The following is a 27,678-nucleotide window of genomic DNA, read 5'->3' on the forward strand; positions in this document are numbered from 1 at the left end:
GACAAAGTATGCAGACTTGGGATGTGGCTTTTCATTTCACTTCTTTTTTTATTCCAGTTCCTACTGAGTTACAATGACAGACCCTTAATTTTAAATATTAACTCATTGCCCCATGGCTGAAGGATCTTAACTACCAAAATGCCCCTACAGTATATTTGTTTTGTTCCTAACCCCTCTCTAACTTCTTGTTAAAACTATTTTTTCTCTCATTAAATCAAGCTGTTCCAAAGCAGAAGAATTGCTGTCAAAAACAAAAAACCATTCAGGCTACATAAAGGAGCAGAGTTTCTGCTGGAACTTTGTCAGGATTTCAAATGAACAAGGAGAGTCCTCCAAACCAAATAAAGACTAGGTTTCACCTGCTTTCTTCCTCTGTGTTAGTCCAAAATTGGCCCTGAAATTTAGCAACATGAAATTAGCTTCTGTAGTTTCTCCCTCAAAAGAAAACTGTAGGATTAAACATGTCAGTAATTATTGTTCCACTGGTCTGTAACTGTGTCCAAAAATTTCTATTCTAGAGAAACAATGGGACAGAAATTGGTGGAGTGTTGACTGCTGAGCAGGAAGAACAAATACTCTCACCATTTGATAACATGTTTACTCAATTAAAGTGGATATCCACTCTCCTGTAGCAAGAACTTTTAATTTTGTAAGCATATGCAGCCGAGAATATTTGGCATCAGAAGGGCCCTGCTGCTGAAGGCAGGACTGAGGACACCTGAGAGGGCAATGTTTGCACAGCTCTGTAATAGAGTTCTGAAAAGCCATGAATCCCTGGAGAGCTGTGTGGCAAACTTCCCTCTCTGTGCCACTGCAGATATCAAATATTAATTAGCCTGGAACAATTACTGGTACCAGCACAGGACAGCACGTTGGTACATGTGACAGAGTTATTCTACTTCGGCCTCCCTGAGATTCACTGAAAACCCCCCAGCTGCTGGGGCTTCATGTATCACAGCTTTGGTTTATTCAGGGAAAGGTGACCATGAAGAGCTGATCTGGCTTAGACAGACTCCCCCAGGCAGACGGAAAAGCAAATTGAAGTGAGGAAATGTTTGTGAATCAACCTCCTCTGATGCCTTTGAAAATCCTATTTTGTCTATCTTGTTGAAAACAGCAGATGAGGGAATTTGTTCATAGTGGGTTTGAGATTGGAAAAGATAGGCTGTCTTTCAGAAAAAACCAGATTCATAATTAAAAATTACCACAACAATCCCTTTTTAAAAGGAAACATTGGCTTTAAGTGTTGTCAAACAAAAGCTGCTGCTTCAGCTTCAAACCCAAACTCTCTCCCACAAAATTAACCTCTTCTATACTCTCAGCACATTCTTGTTAATGCAACACTTCAGGACACACAGCTTTAGTTATGTACATGCAGCTGGAGCACTGATGTTCTACCTCAGAGGGGTTAAAAAGCACTTATCAAGCAAGGTTATTCACACTGCTGATCCTGGCTGTTAAAATAATGTCACTCAAAAGAGGATCTGTAAGAAGGAGAAAGAAAAGTTCTCCCCACCTTCAGCCCTGAAGCCCCAGAAAAACCTCACTGAAAGGCACACACATAAAAAGTACAATTTTCAGAAGCTGTGAGCATTTTATTGAAATACTAAAGATTATTAATGGTATTAATAATATTTATTCTATGGGAAGTAACTGAAGGTGTTGCTTTCCTGAATTAATTAACTAATAATTTCACTCATTAAAAAAAACACTGAATGACTTTGGTCATCCAGCTCATTCTTCATTCACAACTACATTCATACAGTTGGTGAATTGAGAAAAGAGAAGATACTCAGCCTGAAGATACACACATGCACAGATGTAATAACAGAAATATTTTAACTAATACAAACAGTATTTGGATTGAATCCTTTTATTCTCTTTATTTAGGAAGTGTTTTAACCTAATTCACTATTTATCCTAATAACAGTAACTGTTTCTCACAAGTATATGAAGTTACAGTGCTTTAGGCTTGAAAATGTTGGAAAAATTAATTTTAGCCACCAGCCTTTGATATAAGTGAACAATGCCCTTATGTTGTGCAGCCTTCCAACAGAGAAAGAATTCCTTCTGATTTATGAACAACAATGATTCAAAACTGTATTCACATTAAAAAGAGGATATGAAAAACCATAAACATAAGCTTTTTACCTCAAATGGCTCTCTCAAAAACTAGTAATTTACAACAAACACCAAAAATTAAGCAACAATCAATAAAACAGGTAGCATTATTTTACTGCAGAAATATTCTATCTGTTCTCACTTTATCATGAAATCACTAAACATTTTCAGTGTTCCTGAAAACAACATTAGGTGAGAATGAAAAAAGTAAATTTGAAATATATTTATTGCCATAGAAAGAAAACAGATTTATGTAAGCCTATTTCTAGGCCTGGTAAATCCATTTCAATTAAGCAATAAATATCATGACTACAGTCTGAGCAGTATTACTGATGATAGTCATGACAGTGTTCAATTTTCAGAGGTGTATTTGTCATAACAATGTTTATCACCTAGCTCAAAAGGATGTTGTGAGGATTCATTAATATTTATACCCATTAGTGTTTTGGAAATAACAAGCATTATGTTATTTTAAATTTTACACAACTAATTAAATTAGTATGAGGTTGTAATTGGACCATAAGCCCAAAATCTATTCATTCCACATAATAACCAGACTTGGAAAAATAATAAAAAATACTAACAACAAAAATAGGAATAAATAAATTCTATAAATTATGCTTTCTATAAATGCATTCTATATATTATATAAATAATGCTTTTTTGCTTCATTCACACTGTAAATACCAAGTCTAAGATTTGGTCTGGGTCCTTCTGAGCTCTCTTTGGTCCCACCACTAATGTTAGAGACACAGGCAGGGAGAACAGAAATACTGAACCCACCACATGAACTAGGCTACAAAATAATAATTGAGTGTGCTCTAATTACAGCAATGATTAATTCTTTTCAGTCTTTGGGATTAAAAAAGAGCATTTCTTTTACTGCAAAATAGGTAACAGCATCTGTTGTATCAGCTGCCAAAGCCTCAGCTCTAACTTTGTTCAGAAGCCTTTGCAGTTTGGTCCATGATAATCAGCCAGGATTTCTAAGTGTAATTGCCCTTAACTGGCACAAGCAGAATCACAACCACAAACAGCCAGCACTGGGCTGGTGAAACTGGAGACAAAGAGCAAAAGTTTTAAGAAGAATCTTGGCAGCTTTATTTCCTCTCTTGCATGGTGGCAACAGTGATTCCTGATAAAGGCAATTAACTATTCACTATTTAACATCTCACTATGCCACGCCAGAAAATAATTGTTCTCCTCACATATTTCCTGTTTCTTTTATTCCATTACACAAACTCCACTGGTAACTGGCTGCCACAGAAGGCTGCACAAGCTTTAGTTAATTGTCTTTACTCTTACCTCACTCACAAGATTTAAGGGTTGCTTTGTCACTTGGCTATTTAGGAACCTCTTTTTGGAGACTGGGGATACTCACAGGGGTGGTTCCAGCCCCAGGACCCGTGTGTGTCCCCAGGAGGGAGCACAGAGCTTGCCCAGCAGAGCTGGTGGAGCCAGAGCTGGGCAGTGTCCTTGGCTTGGCACCAGCAGAGCCCTGAGCCTCTGCAGCCCCTGCGCTGAGCTGCTGTGGCCAAACCCTCTCTGCCCACAGGTTTTGGGGTCATTAAATCCTGTATCACAGCCCACACACTTGTTTTGGGGAAGGATGATTTGAAATCCAGGTTTCTCTATGGAGGTGGTTATTCCACAGTGCTTCCCTGAAATTTCACTCTGCTGCTTCAGCCTCACCTTGCACCTTGTTTTGGTGTAAAGAAACTAAAAACAAACAGCAGGAAAACTGTGGGAGTATTTTAAGACAAAGAAGCCTGGTGCCTTTCCTGTGACCTTTTCAGAAAAAGAACAAATCTTCAGTGTTCAAGGTTAGAAAAGCTCCCTATTAGCACAAGGCTTACCCAGAATATTGCTGCCTGAAAGATTTAACTTCTGTAAATATAAGCACTGCAAAAAAAGCATTTACCATGAAACCTGACAGCCAGACTAGCCCCTATGTAGCCACCCCAGCCTCACAGCTGTCTGCCAAGCTTCCTGGGAGAAATATATTTTAAGGAACGTGCTTTAATTCATTATCCTTTAAAATGATGAAGTGATACAACAGGAAAACACACATTAGCTGCCTCAGTATCTTTGCAAAATAAGTGTCTGGCAGTTCAGAGCTGTGTTATTCCAGTGTGGGAGTCAGTGCTGTCACCCAGACCAACACTGAGCAGAGATGCTTCTGTGCAAATAAATAGAAAAATACAGAGCAGCTATTACTGGAAGGAAATGACTTTGTGGCACTTTTCTTAAAAAACATTCTGCTTCATTGGAGTGACACATTGTGCTCTTCTATTTTGATGTTTGTTCCTGGCTGGTATTAAACATAGAGGCTGAATCCATTAATTTCAGAAATCAGACAGATGATTAATTCATACTATGCATATTAAAATATTATACACATATTTTAAAAGCAGCACAAGTGTACTGTGTAAAAAAAAAGATGATGAAAATATCTATACTCACAAACAATTAAAAGGTAGCACATCACACTTTCAAATGCAAAAAGAAAATTAAAAAAAAAAAAAATCTGATGGCTACAAAATAAGTATGCAATAATTCCAAAGAGCTCCTTTTTTGACATTGTAGAATTAAACTTTAAAGACATGTCCTCTGCCAATATATCTCCTGAAATTTCCTTTTGACTTTGCAACAAGGACAACTGCCCAAGGCTTTGTTAATCAATTTCTTGTGTTGCAGAAAACAGTGTAATTTAAATTTTGTCAAAGAATACAGTTTGAAATGCAGAAAATGTGAAGAGCCAACTAACATGCAATTATTTGTAGCCACAGTCTGCATACCAAGGGAGAAGAAAGCTGAAGAAGTAATTTAACAGTTATTGCCATTTTAATACACAGAGCCACCCATCATGGCTTAAGGCTGCAATAACCAAGACTGAACCCAACTACCCCTCTATTAGCACACTTCAAAACAGAACAAAACAAACCCCAAAAACAAAACAAAACAAACCCAACAAAATTCCTTTTTTCCATTAACATGGATCTTAAAGGAATAAAAGAGGGGGTTTGTTTTGTTCTATTTTGCTTCAGGAACTCTTGCTGTAGGAATACCTGAACAATTTGCAATGTTCTCTTACAGTCTTACACATCCTGAAGTGTTCCCAAAGGTCATGTTTTTAGCTGTCCACCCTGGGGTTTCCTTTCTAGGAAAAGATGTGGTGTGATGCAGGCAGCACCTGGCTGTGTGCTGCTCTCTCTTCTCCTTGAGAACCACAAATTCAGTGTTTTGCCTGTACCTCAGGCTCACAGGTCTGCAAGCACTGACATGCAGAGGAGGATGCAGAGGAAGCACACCCAGTCCATCCAGCCCATCCCTTTCCATTCCCATGCCCCTCCTGCCACACTGCCCACATCAAGCACTCCTCCACAGACTGAGCACAAATCTGGGCTATAAAAACTCCCCTAACTCTGCTTCTTTCAGATCTTCAGAGTGTGCAGTCCTTTCAGTGGACAAAGGTTGAGAAAAAGTTAATTTCTCATTACTGTTTCTCAGAAATTAAACTTTTTCTCTGGATTTTTTTTTATTGTTTTGTTTTGTATTTCTTTGGGTTTCTGAGGTTTTTTTTTATTTTTTTTTATTTTTTTATTTTATTTTATTTATTTTATTTTATTTTATTTTATTTTATTTTATTTTATTTTATTTTATTTTATTATTTTGTCATTAGAGGCATTTTTCTGCCATTCTCAGAGGAACTGAGGAAGCCTTCCCTCCTCAGGGCTCTTCCAGCTTGCACAGTGCATCTGAGCAGAGTTGGCACAGGGTTTCACAGACAAAGGCTGATTTCCATTAAGAGCTGAATTTTACACAACATCTCTGGCTCACAAGGCAGGGAAATTTGAGAGAAAGGCTTTGCTTGCTCAGTGACCCTTAGGCTGTCTTTCCCATGGTTAGAATTAACTTAACACTTCCCTGTCCATCTCTGTCTAGAACTCAGCCAAGCTTCAGGTAAGTGAAGTCACACCACCAGTAATTTCCCAGGAAAAATAATTATGAATTACTCCTAAAGTTTCTGATACAGTTATTTTCCCTTCTTCTAAAACCAGGCATGCTTCTTCTGACTTTCATAGCACTAAGTCAGAAATAACTCCAAAGATGATAGCAGAGAAATCAGATCAGCAACAGAGCTACAACCTCCACTATCTAAAGGACCCACAAATTTCCTTTGGTTAGCAGTCAAAATGTTATTTACATTATGGAAATGTAATTACAGCTGTCAGAGAATTAATTATTTTCATTTTGAAGAATTGGTGATATTCTAGACTATGGAAACAAAATATATGGGGCTTATAGTTCATCCAAGTATTACAGCATAGCTATCACTCAAACATTTCAGGCCTTATACCAACAGAATTGAGAAAGACAAAAATATTATTCATGTAGAAGAATTGCTTCCCCCATGTTTGATTCTTTGGTCATCATTTAAAAATGACTCATTACACTTTTCCATTTTGAAGTTTGGTAAAAAAATTGCTGTAATCCAGAACTTAGCAGCAACCTAATGGTGATTTTTTACAAATGATTTATACCTAACCCTCTGAAGAAAAGGATTTATAATGAAAGTGATAGCTCAAGTCTAACTGCAGCACTGGGAATGGTGACACCATAATTAATGTATTATTTCAGTTGTGGGAGACACTGACAGTAGCTTTTTGTTCTGGGGAAGAAATTTATAGGGTGACAGAAAAAGGCACCGTGGAAAAAAAAAATCACAGAAGAGGAATAGAAATCCTAGTAGCAAAGACATGTCCTTACAATTTCTCTCCCAAAGGCTATAAAATCCTGGCAATGACAGTGTTTCCTCTATGATCTAATTTATACCTTTCTCCTCTACTAGATGGCAGTGTGACATGCTCTCAGAATTGCTAAGTGAGGGGCTTTCTTGCTTTGTTTCATAGGAAGCAATTAATTTAAAATATCATCTTGCTGGCATAAAAGTGGGGAAAAAAATAAGGTTTTCCACTGTCTGTGTATTTTGAAAACAAATCTGTTTACTTACAGGTTCAACATCGAAGGCAAACAGAGCATATTCCCGGTCAGGAGACACTTCGTACCGGATGGCCTTCAAGGAAACCTGGAAATAAATACAGGTTTGAAACAAATGTTCTTCAGTTTTCAAGCTAATGACACCTAGAACTAATTGTTATGATCATCTCTGTAAGGAGGAAGAATACTGCCAGAATTACGTTTTTTGAAAAATAGAAAATCTTTCTTTTTTTTTTTTTAAATACCAGAAATGTTATGTGGGCACCCATAAGAGAAAGAATAAATGAATTGTGACTCAGAGCAGGCAGCTATATAAAAAAAACCCCAGAATTTTCCTTACAATCTTACTGAACAGTGGCTGGTGAGGTGGCAATGTAGGCAGTAGTTAGTAGAAAATTCTGAAAAATGGTAATTTATTAATTCCCTCTCATTATCTGTATTCACTGGCCAGTGCAGGAGATCAAAAACTGTAAATAGCTTCTGGAGCAAATTAGTAATAGAGATACCACTACATCCCTCAATTAAGATAACCCAGAGGAAAACTATTCCATTTTCCCCAGTTAAAAGTCTTTGGGATGCTGCAGTGATCCAGTGCACCCTGACCCGGGTTCTGCAAAAATCAGCACGTAAATCTTGCTAACAAGAAGAAATGTCAGGGCATCTCAGACTTGCCAGGAATTACCTTTTTCCAGCTCCACTTTTCATTTGTGTAGTGAAGGCATTTCTCCTTCCCAATATGTTTCAATTTAATGCATTTCTGGCATAGATGGCACCAAGGTCAAAGAGAGGTGCCACTAGCACATCACTCATCCACTGGCTTTTAAATCTCACCCTCTCACCTAACAAATGAGATGTAAGTCCTTGAGAGAGTCCCACAGAGCAAAATTAGAAGGGGAACTGGGGAAAGACAGAGCACCCCACTAGGGAGAGTTCTCCCCAAGGCCAGTGAGGATGGATGTGCTGTGGGGACAGCCAGAAGCAGAGGGGACAGGTCACACCATCACAGAATGATTTGGGCTGGAAGGGACATTTAAAGGCTGTTTAGTCCAACCCCCTTGTCTTAGGTTGCAATACAGGATGTGACCAAAAGTGTGTATTCTGTCACCATCTGCTGAAACCAGGTGGGGCAGTGACCCTGATCTCCTGGCACACATTATCTGCTAATGGGCCATCTTTAAACCAGCTGGGGCAATCATCTTTATCTTTTCCACAGCCCATCCTCCCTCCAGGAGATATCATCTGCTGCTGGCCCATTGAGTCCCAGGGCATGACTGATAAAATTCCATCATCCCACTGGGAGATGCTCCAGCCAGGGGAGGAGCCAAGCCTTTCCTACCCAGATAGAAACTGAGATTTTGAACACCAAGATACCTTCTTGCCACTGGATTCCAGAGGAAAGCCAGACCTTCCCACATCATCCCTGCACCTTCAGAAGAAAACTGCACCTTCTCCAGGAGCACTGCTCCAGCTGAACCACATCTGCCACTGCAGGAGGATGCAGCCACCATTGAATGGGACTGTGCCAACACCCTGACTGACTGACGGGTGTCAGCTTGGATTCTGACTCTGGCAGTGCTTTGGGATTGTTCTTTGCAATACTGCATTTCTATTTTAATTTTCCTAGTAAAGAGCTGTTATTCCTAATTCCCATAATTTTGCCTGAGAGCCCCTTAATTTCAAAATTATAATGATTCGGAGGGAAGGGGTTTACATTCTCCATTTCAAAGAGACGCCCCTGATTTTCTTAGCAGACACCTGTCCCCCAACCAAGACACCTTGGTGCAGTGAGCAGGGACATTTTCACCCAGACCAGGCTGCTCAGAGTCCCATCCAACCTGATCCTGAGTATTTCCAGGGAAGAGGCACCCACCACCTCTCTAAGGGGCTGATGACCCAGTGCAGATCAGGATGGGGGAGCCTGGGAACCAGCAGGGTCAGCATGAAGACAGATTTTGTTTACTGTTATGTTAATAAAATGGGGAAGAGAAAACATGACCAAGTAGCAAAAGCAGGGCTGGGAAGGAAGAGGAAAAAGACAATGTGTCTGAGTAAAGTGTAAAGGCAGCCCTTGCACTGGAACTTTCTGGATTAATGTGGAGGTGACATGTATTTACAGATGTAAATACAGATGTATTTACTGAGAGGGCAGAGGAACACAGGTAGAACAGGCAGTAGGGTGGCAATGGCATGAAAATGTAGGATTATCTTGTAGCATTGTGCTTTTCCTACAAATGGCAAAAATTTTAAAAAGTGGAATAAACAGAAGCCAAACTGAAGTAATTTGACTTTGGCAGACCTTGACATTAAAGGAAGGCAGCCCATGCCCTCAGAATTGTAAAGAAAGGGGTTACACTCTGGTAAAAGGGGATTGTTTATGTGACTCAGCATGAAGGTTAAATGCAGCATGTGAAGTTTAAGTTTGGGGCCTGACATAATAATTTAGTGATAAATTCTTTGTCTCATTAAAAAATAATTAATATGATGGATGTACAAACTTCTGCCACAATGCTGGTTTCATCTACTACACTTTTATCACTATAAGCAATAGTCTGTATCAGATGTGACTTTGTTTTCTTTACATTCATTTTCATAGTCACCTACTAATTTCTTCCCACAACAATTTCTTAGGTCTTCTCTCAGATACAACTCCACTCCTATTCCTCAACACTACTCATAAAACACACTGAAGTTGCATTTCAACCATTAGGCAAGAAAAATCAGCAAATGCACAAATTAAAAAGAAGTATTTGCCTGGAGGAATGTAGAGAATGTCAACAGACAGTAAATGATATCTATTGTCCTTTTTATTAAGCATGCAGAGATGAGAATTATGCATCTTTCAATTATATATGATATGCAAGACTAGCTGCAAATCTCTATATGATACTTTCAAGAAGTATGAGAGAAACTGAGCTGCAGAATAATAACAAAAGCTGGAGTTCAATCTCACATTATCCATCACTGCATAGCCCATTGTATTACAGTGAATTGCTTCTCCTTGACAATACATGAAGTTGAAACCCAAGTCATTTTCTGCTTTACTGATCCAGCTGCAACAGAGCTGTGAAATTCAGCTGCTTGTCATAGAAAATACTTACAATTTTTTTGTTTTCTATTAATATTGTTGAAGTGTTGGTTTCGACATTCCTCAGAATCACTGTGCCATTCTGGTTTCTATAAATGAATTCATTATCTGCAAGGAGGAAAACAAAAGGTCATTAAGGAAATCTGAAATTGTCTATTTGTGTGGAACCTAATTATGGACTTAAACCAAAAGTACTGCTGGGAACTTCTTTCTGAAGAACACAGCTCGTTTTTTAACACAGCCACTGCTGAAAGTGGCTTTGAGGACAGCCATGAAACAATGTGGTCAGTGTTTGTCACGTTTGTTGTGCCACACTTCCCTTAGATGAATGCAAGAGTGACCTGTTTTCAATGTACATACACAGCTTGCTATATAGTTAGTGCAGAAAAAAAGGTCAAAAAACCCCATTCTTTATGATTAAAGGTTTCCAAGTTCCACAGTCTCTGTAGGAGTTTAACAAGCCTGGAAAGTCTCTGAAAGTGAAAGGCAAATGACCCTCTAACTAAGCAGATTCTGGAACCTAATATTGTGCTCCAACTCTGACATTTGTTCTGCAGACTCATACCAGAAGGAGAAACATGCAGAGAAATCCCCATTTCCACATGAAACAAGGCAAAGCAGCTTGTCTCTGTGCACTTTGGGACTGTTCCAGCTCTCAAGACAAGTGGACAAGGACAAAAATACTGGAGACAGTGTCCAGCACCCTCAAAGCACTCAACCTGCCTGACAGAAAGGCTGGGGCTGAAATAGGAAAGGGACTCCAAATGAGGGTTAGGTAGCAGGTCAAAAGTTTAGGATGAAAAAAATTACAACAATAAAGGGATGTCATAAACTGAAGTTCAAGTCTGATCAGTGCTTACATGCACTGCCCTGCAGATAAAACATAAAACAAAAGTCCCAAGCACTCTGCCATTTAAAGGAATCATCAGTTTTTCTTGGCACAGGACTAGGGTTATGGTTTTTTTGCAGCTTGGCTAAACTGAGACTGAGAACTGATGGATTAAAGCTCTGCCTCCAGTTTCAGCTAGGGAAACAATTCCTCATCACCTACCCCAGGATGCAACAAGGGCTAGGGACATGTGGGTGGTGTAACATTATCCATGGGCTGCCCTGGAGTGAGTCAAAGGTGAGTTTAAATCCTCTAGGCTATGTTCAAGCACAAACCTGTAAATACACAGGTGTGCACTGCCCTGCTGGGGTGACCTGCTAAAGGCAACACTGGGTTTTGAGACCTGGTTCTTTCAAAACTTCCATGTACAGACCCAGCATACTCTTTGTCCATGTTCCAGTCTTTTATTTCCAACCTGGTGTTGATAATCCTCATCACAGCCACTAACCAGCTTTATAAAATGCTCTGAAGGTGTAGATGAAAAGCTTCTACCCTCTACTTATTGCTGTCAATAAAAAATCTCCCCCTCCCATATCACAGATTTACACATAAGTGGAAGAAGAAGGAGAAATCTTTTCTGGGATTGGGATGAATCAGATTCTGTAAGAGCAAATGGTTGTTGCAATACAGTTGATCCCCTCAAACCACAAGGTTTTAGAGACTTTAAAATTCTCAGAGTCCAAATCAGAGCAGCAGCCCTTCAGACCCACAGGCAAAGTTCTAAAAGCATAACATTTTTTTTAAACTATGGAATAAATTTTATCAGCAACTTCTGTCTTAGATTAAAAAAAAAAGCATCTGAATTAGATTGACTTGCATTTATTTTTAAAGTATTCCTTCATGCAGTTTATGACTGAACAAACTAAGAAACTTAAATTTGAGAAAGAACTGATTGAACAGAGCTGTGACAGAAGTCAGAAAAGTAATCAGCAGTGTGGAGAAGATAAACAAGGGATGCTTATTCCCTGCCTTTTCCAAAATAAATACTGGAAGGCACCAGATGACACCAGTCAGTGTCAGGTTCAACACAAATAAAAGGGATTATTTCTTCATGCTCAAGGCAAACAAACTGTGGAAGTCACAGTCCCAGAACAAAACAGGTGCCAGGGCTGCAGGTGGATCCAAACTACAATTAGAAAAATGGAAGAAAAATCCATCAAGGATTGTATGTCTTGAAGGGGAATGCTTTTCAGGAAGCCCATGAGCCAGCCATTGTGAGGGACTGAAGGAATATCCCAAACCCTCAACTTTGCCTTCTTTTTAAATCTTCTCTAAGTATTTGCCTTCTTTTTAAAAGAAATAAATTTGCCTTCTTTTTAGAATCTTCCCTAAGTATTTGCCCTTGTCCTGGGCCATAAGCCAGAGGAGACAATCCCTGGGGACTGATCCAGCAGCAACTTATTTGCACCTCTAACTTCCAGCTTCTGTGTCTAAATCCTTAAGAAAAGTGTTTATGCCAACAATTTAGGAAGTAAGGCAATAAAAGATTTAATGCTTTGTAAAAACCTGGTATTTATATAATCAGGCCACAAAGACTGAAGTGTTATTTGTTATAAGAGGAAAGTATGCATAAATTTTTATTTTCAAAAAATTATTTCAGACATTCCAGAAATATCAGGAAAAACTAAACTGAGAGACAGACTATTATCTAATCATCAGACATGCTGAAAAATATTACTGCCTTAATAATCACCCTCTGTCAACAACACAGAATGTTTTCCATCTACCCAAGTTCCAGACACAAATATCATGTTTTTTATATGGCCAGCAAAACGTTTGGATAATTGTAAGGCTCTCAGGATATCTTCTAATTACAGAAAAAAAAAAAAAAAAAAAAAAAAACCAAAAACAAAAAAAAAAAAAGCAATGAAATTCAGCTCCAAGTTCAGAACACAGGTAAAGTAGCTTATAAATCTAATGAGTCTGTGAAGCTGTTTCTTGCAGAAACTGATGGAAGTCACAGTACTGCCCATAAGGACATTGCTACCAAATTTTATTGCTCCTTATGCTCCAAAAAATCCCATAACATTTTAATAAACTATGAAACTCCAAGATTACATAAAAGCTGCTCCATGGTTGCAAGTAGGAGATAACAGACTTTCCCAATATTTTTCAACTGTAACAAGTTTAAAATCAGGTGTTAATCCACCACATGCACGTTTAGAATGCATAAAAAAAGAATAAATGAAGCAGTGCTGATTTGTTAGGGCTGTAAATCTTGCCATTATATTCAACACCACTGCCTAAGTTAATGAACAGAAAATTGGAATGCTTAAGAGAAGAACAATCTGATCTGTGTTATATTCCAAACAAAACACTGTGAGGTTTAGCTGGGTCTTAGTCCTCAAAAGATGAATAATATTCCTGGACTTCTGTTGTGAAATGTGTGATTTGTTCCAGTGCAAGAGCACTTATTTAAATGGGACATACCTCAATCAAAGCCAGAAAGCAATGCAGTGGCTTCTGTCTATAATGAATTCTGTCCAGCAGGCTGATGAGAATTTGCAGCCTGATTTATAGTTGTCACCAGAGCTGATAAAGGTCATCCCTGCATTTCATTTTTTATAGGTGCCTTTCTTTGGGGCTGGTGTTCAGTACAAATGATGCCAAAAAACTATAATTTTCAGGCATGCAGCCATTTATTCCATTTCTTCAATCTTTCTTGCATTTTTTTCCATCTGTTCTTCACCAAATAAGTTGTTCTTATCCCTGGAGGTGTTCAAGGATGGTTGGAGCTCTGAGCAATCTGGTCTAGGGAAAGGTGTCCAGTGGGGTTGGAACTGGGTGGTCTTTAAGGTCCCTTCAACCCAAACCTCTCTCTGATTCAATGATTCAATAGCAAAGTTCACTTTTCCAACTCCTCACCCTCTTTCAATTTCCAGGAAACTGCCTGGGTGATAGATCACATTTTCTGGCTGAGAATGTAGACACAGATACACAGTCACACTTGAAAAAAAGTGACTGATTGCAAAAAACAACAATTACCAGAAATAATAGATCAGCCTTGGGGCTGTAGAGTGCAGGAGAGGAGGAGACCTGGAGAGAAACTTTTAAAAACCTGCTAAGCAGAGCAGGTGAAATGACAAACCCCATCTGCTTCTCTGTCTTGAACTCAGTCAGGAAATGCAGAGGCAGAGAAAACAGACCCAGTGAGAGGAAGCTCACATCCCTGGAAGTCACTGAGCCCTCTGCAGGAACAGCAAAGACAGACTGGGCACCAGAAAAAACACCTGAAACAGAGGACAAGGAGGTTGGGGGCAATTTTCTTCTAGAAGGAGTAAGTTTGAGTGCTGGCAGCACGAAGAATTTGAAGGAGTTACATCCATTGACAGGAACATAGCATCAGTTCCCAAAAATTTAGTGCAGTAAAGCTTCTCTGAAGTCCACATTACCAGAGAGGAGAGACTGGCAGGACCATGCCTGTGAGAGGAGCTTTGTTATTTGTCAGAGATTATGGAAGGCAGAAAGCAAAACTGAGTGATAAAATATGAAAACAAAAAAATATTTAAATCCAGCTCTAGAAAATATTTTAATGAAATTGTAACTTTCTGTTATCTTAATAAGTGATGAATGAAAAGTAGACAACAAAAAGTTATAAAATTCACATGCAGCAAGTCAGCAGCAAGAGACAGTGGAAGAGAGAAGGTAGAGTCAGGACTGCTAGGGCCACTCCAGTCTTTTAGACCCACAGATTTGGAGGAAAAAAGAACTTCTTAAATCCTGATCAACAGACATGAAAGATAATTGAATGAGTCTCAGTCTGATGAAAGCCAGCATCGAGGGAATCATCATTTCCAATCCCTAAGATTAAGGAAAATTGGTGCATAAAGGAAATTTAAATCCTGAAGTTGTTGTAAGCCATTTCAGATAAATGAGCCTCCAGATATGAGAAAGGGTGGCAAACATCTTACACTGTGTCAGGACAGCAGACAGCAGCAGCCCTGTGGGATGAGCCCTCATCCCTCCCAAGGGACAGAGGCCACGTGCTGGGATGTGGGATGGAGCTCTGCACTGGCACAGCAGATGCCACAGGGCCACCAAGAGACCACTGGCACCCTTCTGTGATTCCTCATGGGGGAAAAAGAAAAGTTGTTGTGAGGTTTTTAATGACCCCAAGCAGTCAGATCTTTGGTGTTTCATCTTACATCTGAAGGGTGAGTCTCGCAGGAGCCCTGCAGTGCTGCCCACTGTGGTGCACAGCATCACCCTCTCTGGGGTGACAGCAGCACCTGAACCAGCCAAGGGCTCCTTGGAGTCCTCCCAGGCTGATATGGCTCAGACACACCTGGATAGCACTCACCATCTAGTAAGATAACAGGCAGGGAGATTGCAATTGATATTTTCAACAGGACGTAGTACAGTTGTATTCCTTTGGAAAGACACATGAGGATCATGCAGTTAAAATTAAAAAGAAAAATCTTCTGCTTGTTTAGCACTTCAGCAAATTTTTCTGAAGGGCCAGCTGAGCTCCAGAACAGCAGCTGGAGTCCAGAGTGGGGACAGAAGTGGCTGTGCCCTGTGACTTGGGCATGTCACAGCTCTCACTGCAGCACACACACACCGGGGCAAGGAGAAGGGTCCAGCTGGAGGAAACAAACTCAGACTGTGTCGTTGGATACTGCTGGGAACCAGGGAAAAAGCAGCCTTGAAGCCTTGGGTTTCTCAGGCTGCTCAAGGATAAGAAATCATAACAATGATTAAACACCTGCAGAGCCCTGTGAGGGTCTCGTGGTGTTTTGCAGAAAGCATGTTTTCAAAGAGGTGTTGCCTTCTTGGACCAATGAGTGTTTTCTATTCTGTTTTGCATGTACTACCCTATATAAGTGCAGTGTTTCTTTAAATAAAGCTCTCTCTTTCTCTTTTTTGTCTCTCAGGAAAATCCCCAGCCTGGGAAAAGTCTGAGCTGGAGCTGAGAAAACCAACAGCCTGGGAAAAATCCAGGTTGGATTCTTCCACGAGCCTGTGGCACACAGGAAAAACCCACTGGCCTGTAGTGATTGTCCATGATTTCAGGACTGGGGAGGCTGGCAGCTCACACTGCAATGGAGTGGAACAGCATCCTGACTGAACTGGTACCCAGGCAGGGGCTCAGCTGAGACTCCCAACATTCACACCCTCAACCAGGCACACAGCAGAGCCCAAGGGGAGAGAGCAGCTCATCAGCAGCACCACCAGGCATGGATGTTCAGTGCAGCCATCCTCACAGTTCAGGTCAGCAGCTCACAGGGAAAGTAAACTGAGGGGACTCTAAATTTCCTTAAAAATGTGCTTTCTGAGTGTCACAGGTGAGGGAATAGCACAGGCTGTGGTTAACAGGTTGCTGTGTGTAAAAAATCCCTTAATCCCTTAATCCTGCCAGGTGTAGCAGAAGCTTCTATCTGCAGAGACAGCCTGCTATCTTCAGGGACTGGTTTTGAGAGAGAGGGAGCCTGAGGCTTTTGGACATAATGGGACCAAAGTGGAAAACAACAGAAAAGGGTAAATTCACTGAGGAATAGAAATTGTCAGAAAAAAATCCCCAAAACAGCAAAATTAAGAAGGACCAAACAAGAGGAATAAGGTGCAGCATGGTGTGAGCAGGGAGAAGGACAAACACAGGCAGTTTTATGGAAACACTTATTTTACTTTGCTTTCATGAAAAGGGAAATCACATCTTATTTACCAGCCCTGCAGGATTATTGACTCTCTTAGGACAGTATCTGCCTGTCAGGAGTCAGGTAGGGGAGTGCCCCAAGACCTCCATCCCTTGGGGCAGGTGGAATTTACTCCTCAGAAAAGCACTGAGAGTAGAAGCTGAACAAGTGCCAGGACTGTGCATGCTCACTAACTGCTGCAAAACTTCACCACATAGATCATAATGCAAAATAAAAGCACAATCAGTCCCCAATGGAAGCCTATTCAGGGGCCAGAGAGATGCAATCACAAACTCAGGTGGAAATAAGGCTGTTGTGATGATGCATTTAATGCTGTGATCTGTTGTTCTTTCAAGACATGCTGCAGAGCATCTATTTGATATTTACAGCATGTACCCAACAAACAACTGACTCTGAAATTCCCCTCCCCACAGCAGAAGCAATGACAGATTTGATACTGAGCTGCTTCCCAGGGAGAAAATTCAGGGAAGGTTTCCCATCCCCTGCCCTGAGCTGCTCCTTAGGGATGGGACAGTCCTACAGCTGCTCCTGTAGACTTTGGCATTTTCAATTTTTCACAGCCCCTGCCACCACCTTGCCTCTGTTTCAATCCACCTACCCCCACCACTGACTCCTCTTTCTTCTGCCTTGCCTGGCAGAGATAAATAAGATTTTCTTAGACTTTGTGCTGCTGATACAAGGAGCAACAGGGGACAGAGAACAGCTTGCCTTTAACAACATTGCTACAACATTTAATTCCAGGAGACAACTGGAATCCCATTTTTAGCTTTCTGCCATTATGGGTCATTATCCTTTTACTGTTCCCAGCACTTTTTTCCCCACATGCAAGGCTGAAAGAAAAACTTTAAATAGGTGATTTACTGTAATTTAGGTAAATGCTGTATAACACATTGCATTGGTATATTAAATGCAACATGATAGGATGTGCTTTATTATGCAAAAAGTGGTTTTAATTGCTCATCATCTCAATACAGTTGCACTTGGTGCACCAATATAGTGCTTTTATAGTAGTACCAGTAAAATAAAACACAATTATAGCCCAGGAAAATTCCCACATCAACATGCATCTCTAGCAGGCTTGTAAATTAACTTGTCAAAAGCTTGAAGAAGACTGAGTCTTGGGAAAACTTAAAACTATAAAAATCAGCAATGCCAGTCTGTTTCTCTTTTTTATCTAATCCCAACTCTTTCAAGATTCAAGCCAAAAAAAAAAGTCTGAAATACAGGTAGAGCACACCTTTGAAATTTGGGTCCCAAATTTGAAACCAGGTAAAATTCTGCTCCTGCCTCACTTGTGAGGCTGAACTGCTCAAAGAGGAACTCTGTGGGCACAGGCATGAAAAGCTGAAATGCATGTGAGAAACTGAGAGCTCATTTCAACTTCAAATTACTCCCTTCCCAACTTCTATCTGCTTTTATTACATGTGAAGGGGGGGAAAGAGAGACACTACAATTAGGAAAAAATTAATAAGAAATTCTCTGGTCCAAATCCATTTTTATTGCATCTGGGGCAAACCATCTTGATTACAAAACTGCTGGAAAAGCCTAATAACCCAGTGAAACCTCACACCTTGTTCCTTGCTGCCCTCAATTTATCTTTCTAATGACTGAGGGAGGAGGGGAGTGCACCACACTGAGATGACTGTGGTGTATTCCAGAACCAGGAAATCTCCCTCAAAAATTCTCTGCCATATCACTCTCCTCTTCAGCTGTGCTTGTGCCATGTGCTCCTCAAATCCTGACGTTCTAGGAGTGTCCTGGGTTACTGGACAGCTGGAGACAGCAGATTACACTCATCCCTTTGATTCCCTGCTAGAAATATTTCACATTCAACACAGGCCAGAAGCAATTTAACCCCAGACAGCTATTTTCCCAGAAAATGGTCCTTGATGCTTTTATTGATGCTACATGTTTTTCACAGTGACATCATGCAACTGAAGAGAAAAAAATAAGTGCAGCCAACAGGGAGCAGGAATCAGTTTATCCCAGCTCCATGAAGTGACTGGGGTGGGTGCACAGCCCCAAATACACAATGGCAGAGATTTCACTGGGAATGTAAAACTTCCAGGGCTTTTTCCACTGTAGTTGCCAGCTCAGATAGAGCCCAAGTCAGCACTCCTGCTTGGTGGTAACCCAAGCTTGCCTGTTCCACGCAGGGACCCCTGCTCCAAGCACTGCCTGGTTGTGCCCAGGCCAGGGCAGCATCACTCAGTGACCTCCCTCTTCTCTGCCAAATGCTCCAGGTCTTATCTGCCTCATCTGGTTTGGCTTCACACAGGGGAGTGCATAAGCCAAAGTGCTACACCTAAATGCTAAAATCCATTTGACACTGAGGAGAAAAAGGAATCCATGAATAAATTTTCATTAAAACGTGACCTCACAGCTCACTTATTTAATTTCTCTGTACATTCCCTTGCCTCCTTCTCTTTGCCCCTAACTAAATTGCACTTGTTAATGGCCACAATGGGCAGAAAGAAAAGATAAAGTGCTATTTTCTTGCTTTTCATTATTGTTATCATGGGAAGATTACTTAAATTTCAGTGCAGACCAAATGAGACTGTTGTATATTTACATGAAGATATGCTTTGTGTGCAGCTTGGGGTCAAGTTTTAATTATCTTTGAGTGCAATATTTCACAATCCCTCTTATGCCACCCTGTCACTTCAGATGTGCCTGGTGACATCTACAATTGAGATGAATTCTAACTGTGTGAGGAGTGTCAGAGTCATGACCATCACCCTGACCTCAGGCAGACAAGAGATGGAATCCAAGAGCCCAAGGCACGTTTTGGTATCCAGTGCACAATTACTGGTTTTGGAGTGGTCACAAGAGGGCACCCTGCTACAGAGCCAAGGGAAACACTTCCAACACTTGCAAAGAACCATTAATAAATAATTAGATCTGATGCTGGGCAGGAGACTGGTGTCCTGGGTGGGATGGCACTGAGGGAAAGGAAATGGCACCTGAGTGAGAACAGTGTTCATGCACCCAGCTGCAAGGGAGCCACCAATGGAGGAACACTTTGCAATTGTAGGTAAAATCCCACTGTTTTTAACCACCTGATGAGGGAATGAAAATATCCATGGCAGGTAGGGTGGTCAGGCAGGAGAAGAGGCTGCCCAGAGCAGCTGTGGATTCCCCATCCCTGGATGTGTTTAAGGCTGGGTTGGTTGGAGCTCTGAGGAACTTGGTTTAGTGAAAATGTCCCTCTTATGGCAGGGGATTGGAAATGGATGATCTTTGAGTTCCCCTCCAACCCAAACCATTCTGTGTTTCCATGATGAGTGAAGAGCTTTTCCTTAGCATTGCACATTGGTTTGGTTTGCCTGCAGTGACTGGGTCACACAGAATCCTCACCAAAACCCAGAAAAGATTCCTGAAACCCTTATTTCACTTCTTCTTGTTCCTTTTCCTCTCTCTACCATGGAACCAACATCATACACCTGTTACTGCCTGTTCTGTTGGTCTGCAGCACGAGCAGCTGCAGGAAGACAAAAGTGCTGAGCTGGTGCAGAAGGAAAAGGGATGACATAAACACCTGGTTTAAGTGCAATGGCTGAAAAATAGTTACACCAAAATAATGAATGCACCTTCCTTCCAATTCTCATCAACCTTCTGTCCAATAATACCTTCTCAATGGGTTAGGAACTTTCAGCAGATGAGATTAAATCCAAAGAATGCCCTTAATGGAAAGCACTTGACTTCTTCATATTTTTTCTTTATTTTCTATCCTTACATAATTTCTTTATAACTCAGAGCAATTCTTTTTATCATGCATTTCCATGCTTCTGTCATGGTCTTAATCTTTCTCTGGACCATTTCTATTCCCATTACAATCTATCTTTTTTGGATGGAGCATCCCAAGCTCACTGCAGTGATCAAGGTGATGATGTCCCTCAAACCAGATACAAACAGGCTGTTTTCAGTATTTTTCTCTCCCAAGTAGAGTTCAATATTGTTTCTCCTAAAAAAAGTTGATTGTAACAGAAAATTGATTATGCTCTCACTTTCCTGCCCTAGAAGAAGGAAAGCAAATATAAACTATAGAATTCTAATAATCCCTCTCCTGTTTTCTTATTCATAGTCTTCTGGCTTGATAGCATAGCTATATTAGCCATTCTGTGTCAATTAGGAAAAAAAAATCAGGAATATTATAATTATCGGTGTATTTTTGAAAAAATACGTTCCTTCATGAGGCATTAAAATTAGAAAATAGAAAAAGAATATGCATGCTTTTATGTTAAAGGTTAATTTGGTTTAAGGCCATATCTTATGCCTGCTGCTGTGTTTGGTATCAGCTTCAAGGCAAAAGGTAATGGCAAATTCTTACAAATGCTGCCCCTGACACCTGGGAGAAAAAAAAACATGAAACACATGGAATAAATAAATAAATAAATAAATAAATAAATAAATAAATAAGTAAATGTATATCTAGATATAGATATAGATTATATAGATAGATATAGATGATATTGATATAGATATATAGATATATAGATATATAGATAGATATAGATATAGATATAGATATAGATATAGATATAGATATAGATATAGATATAGATATAGATAGATATAGATATAGATAGATATAGATATAGATAGATATAGATATAGATATAGATATAGATATAGATATAGATATAGATAGATATAGATAGATATATTAGCTATATTAGATATATTAGATATATAATATAGATATAGACATAGATATATAGACATAGATATAGATAGATATAGATATAGATATAGATATAGATATAGATATAGATATAGATATAGATATAGATATAGATATAGATAGATATAGATTAGATATAGATATAGATTAGATATAGATATAGATATAGATATAGATATAGATATAGATATAGATATAGATAGATATAGATATAGATATAGATAGATATAAATATATAGATATATATATAGATATAGATAGAGATGATAGAGATAGAGATAGAGAGAGATAGATTAGATATAGATATAGATAGATATAGATATAGATATAGATATAGATATAGATATAGATATAGATTAGATTTAGATATAGATATAGATATAGATATAGATATAGATATAGATGATATAGATAGATATAGATATAGATATAGATATAGATATAGATATAGATATAGATATAGATATATAGATATAGATATAGATATAGATATAGATATAGATATAGATATAGATATAGATATAGATATAGATATAGATAGATATAGATAGATATAGATATATAGATATAGATATAGATATAGATATAGATATAGATATAGATATAGATATAGATATAGATATAGATGATATAGATATAGATATAGATAGAGATAGAGATAGAGGTAGAGAGAGATAGATAGAGATAGATAGAGATAGAGATAGAGATAGAGATAGAGATAGAGATAGAGATAGAGATAGAGATAGATTAGATATAGATAGATATAGATAGATATAGATATAGATATAGATATAGATATAGATATAGATATAGATATAGATATAGATATAGATATAGATATAGATATAGATAGGTATACACACACACATACTTTTAGGCATATTTTAAATAAGTGTTTTAATACATTTTTTACATCACAGTTCACAGCCTGCTCCCCCTGGGAAGGAGAACAAGGAAGGAAAAGATACCTCCAAATTATTAATGAGCATCTTGGCTTCTGCATGAGCATTCCAAGAATTTGTCTTGTAAAACGAGTCAGGGCATCAGCTGAAGCAGGGGCAGACAGTGGGAACTGCTGCACATGGCCCAGCAAATGTGCACAGCCTGAGAGGGGCAGCCCAGCCCTGCTGAGCTAACAGAGCCAGCTGCAGGAGCAAGCCTGCATGGGCTCCTGGCCACCAGGAAAGGGGAAAATTGCCTGCTGGGCAGAGAATGAGTGTTTATTAGGATGGTAACAAATTAGAGAAAATTTCCGGGCACTGTCCGGAATTGGTGGGTTTTAGATGTTCATCCAAGTCCTGAAGGTTCTTCTCAGCCTGTCTGGAGGTACCAGGTCATTCAGATATTCCCAGTGGGATTGCATGGCAAGGCCAAGACTTCCAGCCAGACCCTGGAATGGCTTACTCTGCAAAAATGACACATTTATGGAACATGACTGCAACAAGACCAAAATCTCTCTGGACTGCTGCAGCCACCACCATTCATGTGGAGTCAATTTTTATAGAGTCAAGCACAGGCCAGTATAATAATCATTTATCTAATAGACCCAGATTTTTGCCCACTATGGAGGAAATGCTTCTGAACTGATACTTTTTTCACTTTCCTTGGCTTGAACATTGACATTTCTCCCTGCTTCCTACTAGACTTTGTTTACATTTCTTCCACCCCTGCCATTCTGCCTTCCCTGGAAAGCTAAAATGCTTTGAAGGTGATTACCCAGATTTTGTCAATTATTATGAACCCTAAGCATTGAAGGACAGGTATAAGCCTTCAAAAGAATCAGATATTTTAAAAACATCTTTTCAAATGCAATTAAATGGATTTGTCTCAATTTACCTCTGATAAGTTTGACATTTGAAGGACCATTTAGAAATAATTATGATTTAATATTATGATTTTAGTACTCTGAGTACTAAAAATGTTTTTATTTATTACATTTCTTCTTTGAATCAAACTAGGGTGCTTTTTGTGTGATACCTTTCCCCAGAGACTGGAACTTTAAGCCAAGTAGCAAAATGAAATCTTTGCAGCATACCCAGCAGACCCAGTGCACATTTCAGATGAAGCTATGAAGCTCTGCTAGGGACCTGGATTACACAATTTTATGACATCATGATTACTTTCTGTGGCATGATTTGGTGTAGGGACCTAAAGATTTTAACTCTAACACAGCAAAATCATCTCCCTTTTCTTTAAGGTCAAACAATTATACTGCATGCATACATTTGTCCTCAAGTGTCATGAAACTCAAATAACTTGAACATTTTTGAGAAGTTAACCCAGACACTTCTGTGCACTCCTTGTGTGCAGTTCCCATCCCATCCTCTCTAAAATTGTACACTAGAGGTGGAGAACATTTGTCCAAAGTCCTGATCTAAGGCTGATGAAAGAAAGCAAACAGGAACAAGCTCCCAAGAACCCTTCTTCTTGCAACAGGTCTTAGGTCAGTGAAACTCACTGATGACAGAAATTCTGGATGCAGGAGGCTCTGGAGGGCGCTTGGAAAGTGTCTTAGAAGAGAAAACTATTTTGGGCAACTAAACAAAAGATGTACAAGAGGATCTGAGAATTATCTGAGCTAAAAAGTGGGAGAGGTTCACTCTTGCTCATCCTTGTGCACACAATCTCACCTCTCATGGAAACAGGGTTTGGGCAAACCTTTGGTCTCCTGTGCTCTTAATTGAATTTCCACTGATGTGAGGCTTTAAAGTATAATTACATTCCCTTGATCAATGATAATTATCTCATTCTAAATTTCCTTTAATGAATTATATAAGTCTGGTTCTATTTCCTGTTAAAAAAAAAAAGAAAAAAAGTGCTTTTCATACATTCAACAGCTTAATCCAGTCAGGAGATCCAAGCTCACCAGGGACTTTTTTCTTAGATAAGTAAATCTTTGCCTGCTAAATTTTCAGTTACAAAGACTTGATATAAAGTTTAATCACCAGAAAAACAGTATTTCCTGCCGTTAAATTATTTAATTATGGTATCTCAGCATATATTTATTTAATGTTCATTAAAAGGAACAAGTAGAATACATACTGCTCCAATTAATACTTGGTAAGCATTCCATGTTCAACAAGTGTCCAAGAGCAGTGGAACAAGCTCTGGGAAAGATACTGAGTCAGGAAAATGTTCTTTGCACCAAGTACAAATCTCCAAGAGGGAATAAAATTTGGGTAGGGCAGTGTGGAAAACAGAAAAATACCTTGATTAAACTATATTTAAAAAAAAAATAAAAAGTAAGCAAATTGCATCCTAGAGAACGAAAGGTTCCCAGGGATGGACTGTGTCAAAAGACAAACATTTCTGGAAATCACTACTGAAGGTACCAGCAGTGTGCAGTAATTAGGATCAATGGCTTAACAAGAGGCCTGAACACCCCAAAGAGTTCTTTTTCCATCAGCCCTTTACAGTCCTCCTTTGAATGTGCTTTTTGCTTAGTATATCCTGCAATTATGCACCTCATTTCTTCCATCTGTGCTTTCCTGGGTGCTAATCTCTGAAGTGCCTCTTTCCTAAAATTTTTCCATCCTTAAATCAGCCTGACTGTTTGGAAAACCTTCAGCAACTTCATGCAAATCCTCTTTCTTGACCTTCTTTTCCAACAGTTCAAAACTGAGTCTCCTTTCTGTCTAAGCAGTGCTGGATCCAAGCAAAATAAATTTTTTTACTCTTTCCAAAAGGAATGCTCCTCATGGTGAAACTCTGCTCCTGGGGAAGGGAGACCATCAGTCTCTGCTGTGCCCAGCTTGCTCCATCACCAGGAGTGAAGCACACACCTTGTTTCTCTCCCTCCTCTTGCCTGTGTTACATTCCTCTGAAGAGTCAAAGGAAAAAAACACAGCATCTTAATTTTAGTACAAATTCAACCAGCAGGAATGCAATTATTGCCATTCTTACCACAGACAATTTTAGTCACTGCTGTGCTCCCTTCCCTAAGGGCTGGGGACAGCTGGGAGCTCACCCTTACCTGGGGAAGAGCATCTCTTGGTGTCACACTCTACTTGTAGCTATTCACATGGATTTTTAACTAACACCCACTGAGAGAACACCTAATCCCTCTCCCAGTTCAACTCTTGAAAATCCAGTGCCTTTCCTTAGGCTCAGAGCAGCAGGGTTTTGATTTCAAGCCACTTTGAGCAGGAGGACAAAAGCCTGATCCTTTTCCTGACTGGATTTAAACTGCCCAGCACACAGGCAGACTGTGGTTCTGTGTCTGTGCTCTGTCCCTCTGCTGTGAGCCACCTTCTCCAAATCCACAGGTGCTGCTGCTCCCCGTGGCAGCTTTTCCTTCCCACTTCCATCCCTGCTGTTCTGCTTTTTAAAATTGATTTATTTTTTAATCAAAAGGCTCCCCACTGTGAATCCAGTGTCACTGCAGTATATCTGCCTGGCTGGCAGGTAAAAGGACCCAGCACTGAATTTACCAGCTTTGCATCCACCACCAGGAGCACTGAGCCGTGCACCTTAGAGCAACATGCAGCTGCTGGGGAGGAGCAAAGGGGGCAGCTTCTACATAATTCCCAGGGATTTCTACCTCAAATCTACAGATTTAACACACAAAGGAACCCATATTGTTCTAGCTTTCACACACCTTTTACAACTTCAAATTATTCCCTGAAGCTGCAAACACAGTCACAACAGGAGGGTTGCCTTGCTGCTGATACTTTGAGGGGAAAAGCATGAATTTTAGTGAAGTAGTGCTTGAAATGGAAATGGGGATTCTGTTTTTGTTAATGGCTACAGAAAGTCTAGGAAAGCCTGCTGGTCCAGCATGTGAAAGTGGGATGTTGCCTGTTGGGGGGAAGTCTATTTTTCCTCTTTTGTTTTTAAAAAAGTTGGTGGGAACAGAATCAGGCAGTAGGTATTAACAGAACCTAGATAAGAAGAAATGGAGTCCAAAGAATTCTCCTGCCTCTTCCAATCATCTTTGATTCACTAATTGTTCTCTTTGATGCTGCCATAGCAACTGAATTTATTTTCCAGCTCTTCATCATAGGCCACTAAGTCACTTCTCAGCAGTGCTGACTTCCAGACTCATTTTCACTCTTCACACAACTCCAGCTCCTGCTCCACCTGGAACACCCCCAAGATCCTCCCTGCTTCTCCCCTGAGTGACTGTGCAGCATCACATTGTCCCTTCCCTCCTCAGCACCCATTCCTTGCATCTCACTTCTGCCAGGTGACCTTCATGCCACCAGCCCAGTCCCTGGGCCAGACTCTTCACCCACCCTGGCAAGATGCAGGGATGTAACAAGTAGAAAGCTATGGCACTGAATGCCTGAGGCCACTTTTTAATGCATGTGGGTTTTTAGATGTTCTCTAACTACACCATATGCTGATGCCTCAGGAGGACTTTCACTCAGAGGCTCAACAGCAATCATGACAAGCAGGGGAATGATTGGAGTTCAGCAGGCTTTGGAGAAATTAGCTTACCTATGGAGGCTTCTAAACATAAGCTTAGGCCCTTATGGAAATTTGTCCTCCTCAAGACATCACACTACTCAAAAACACCACACACAAACCCCCTTTTGACCATTACTCTGTTACTTCTACTTTTCCAGGGTGTGATATTTTTCCCAAACATGACTTTATGCAACACGTAAAGTGTGTTTCTCCTTCTAAATTCAGAAGTTGCTGTAAGCACCAAAGAATTATTTTCTCAGTGCAAAAGCAGCACATGTCCCACCATCCCTCCAGCTCTGCAGAGAAGAGAGCACTGAGGCACTGCCCAATCCTTGGCACCACACTCCTCCTAGCTTGCTCCTGCAGACTGTGTTAATTTTTGAGAGCCAAATTGATTTCCCATTTCATTCTCTCTAGCAGTAATGAACAAAAGAGCTGCATGGCAGGAATGCTCTCCTCCATGGCCTATTACAGTCTCTTAAAAAGCCATTAATTCCCAAGTTTCCTGTCCTTAGTGAGCAGGTTACTGTCACTGCTGAACTCGGGCAGCTGCCCAGAAGCTGAAAGGCAGGAGTGGGACAAACTCTCTCTCAGATCCCCAGAAATCTCTGAAGATGATCCAGGATGAAATCTAAAATCAAAATTATGGTTCAAATGGTTTAACATGTTCCTCACTTCTTCCTGAGTGTGGCAGTGGTGACAGAGCAAGCTCTCTTACCTACTCTGCTTTGGCAACACAGCAGGTCACTTCATGAAGGCATTTAGAATAAAAATAGTGATCAACCAGCTCTAAAGTGCATGGACACTTCCACTGGCACCAACACTACCCAAAAGT

General features: G+C 39.9%; 1 protein-coding gene across 3 annotated transcripts in view; it reads right to left on the bottom strand.

The window, feature by feature from the left end:
- Positions 1 to 27,678, bottom strand: part of DPP6 (dipeptidyl peptidase like 6) — a 529,059-nt gene that overhangs the window by 123,459 nt on the left and 377,922 nt on the right. For all 3 annotated transcript variants that reach the window (XM_056485082.1, XM_056485079.1, XM_056485080.1), the window contains exons 4-5: positions 10,221 to 10,315; positions 7,136 to 7,210 (exon numbers count right to left, since the gene is read on the bottom strand). In XM_056485082.1, the coding sequence (XP_056341057.1) occupies positions 7,136 to 7,210; positions 10,221 to 10,315 (170 nt within the window). The remainder of the gene's footprint in view (positions 1 to 7,135; positions 7,211 to 10,220; positions 10,316 to 27,678) is intronic.

Source organism: Oenanthe melanoleuca, chromosome 2 (genome assembly GCF_029582105.1).
Source record: "Oenanthe melanoleuca isolate GR-GAL-2019-014 chromosome 2, OMel1.0, whole genome shotgun sequence".
In the NCBI taxonomy this organism is placed as follows: Eukaryota; Metazoa; Chordata; class Aves; order Passeriformes; family Muscicapidae; genus Oenanthe; species Oenanthe melanoleuca.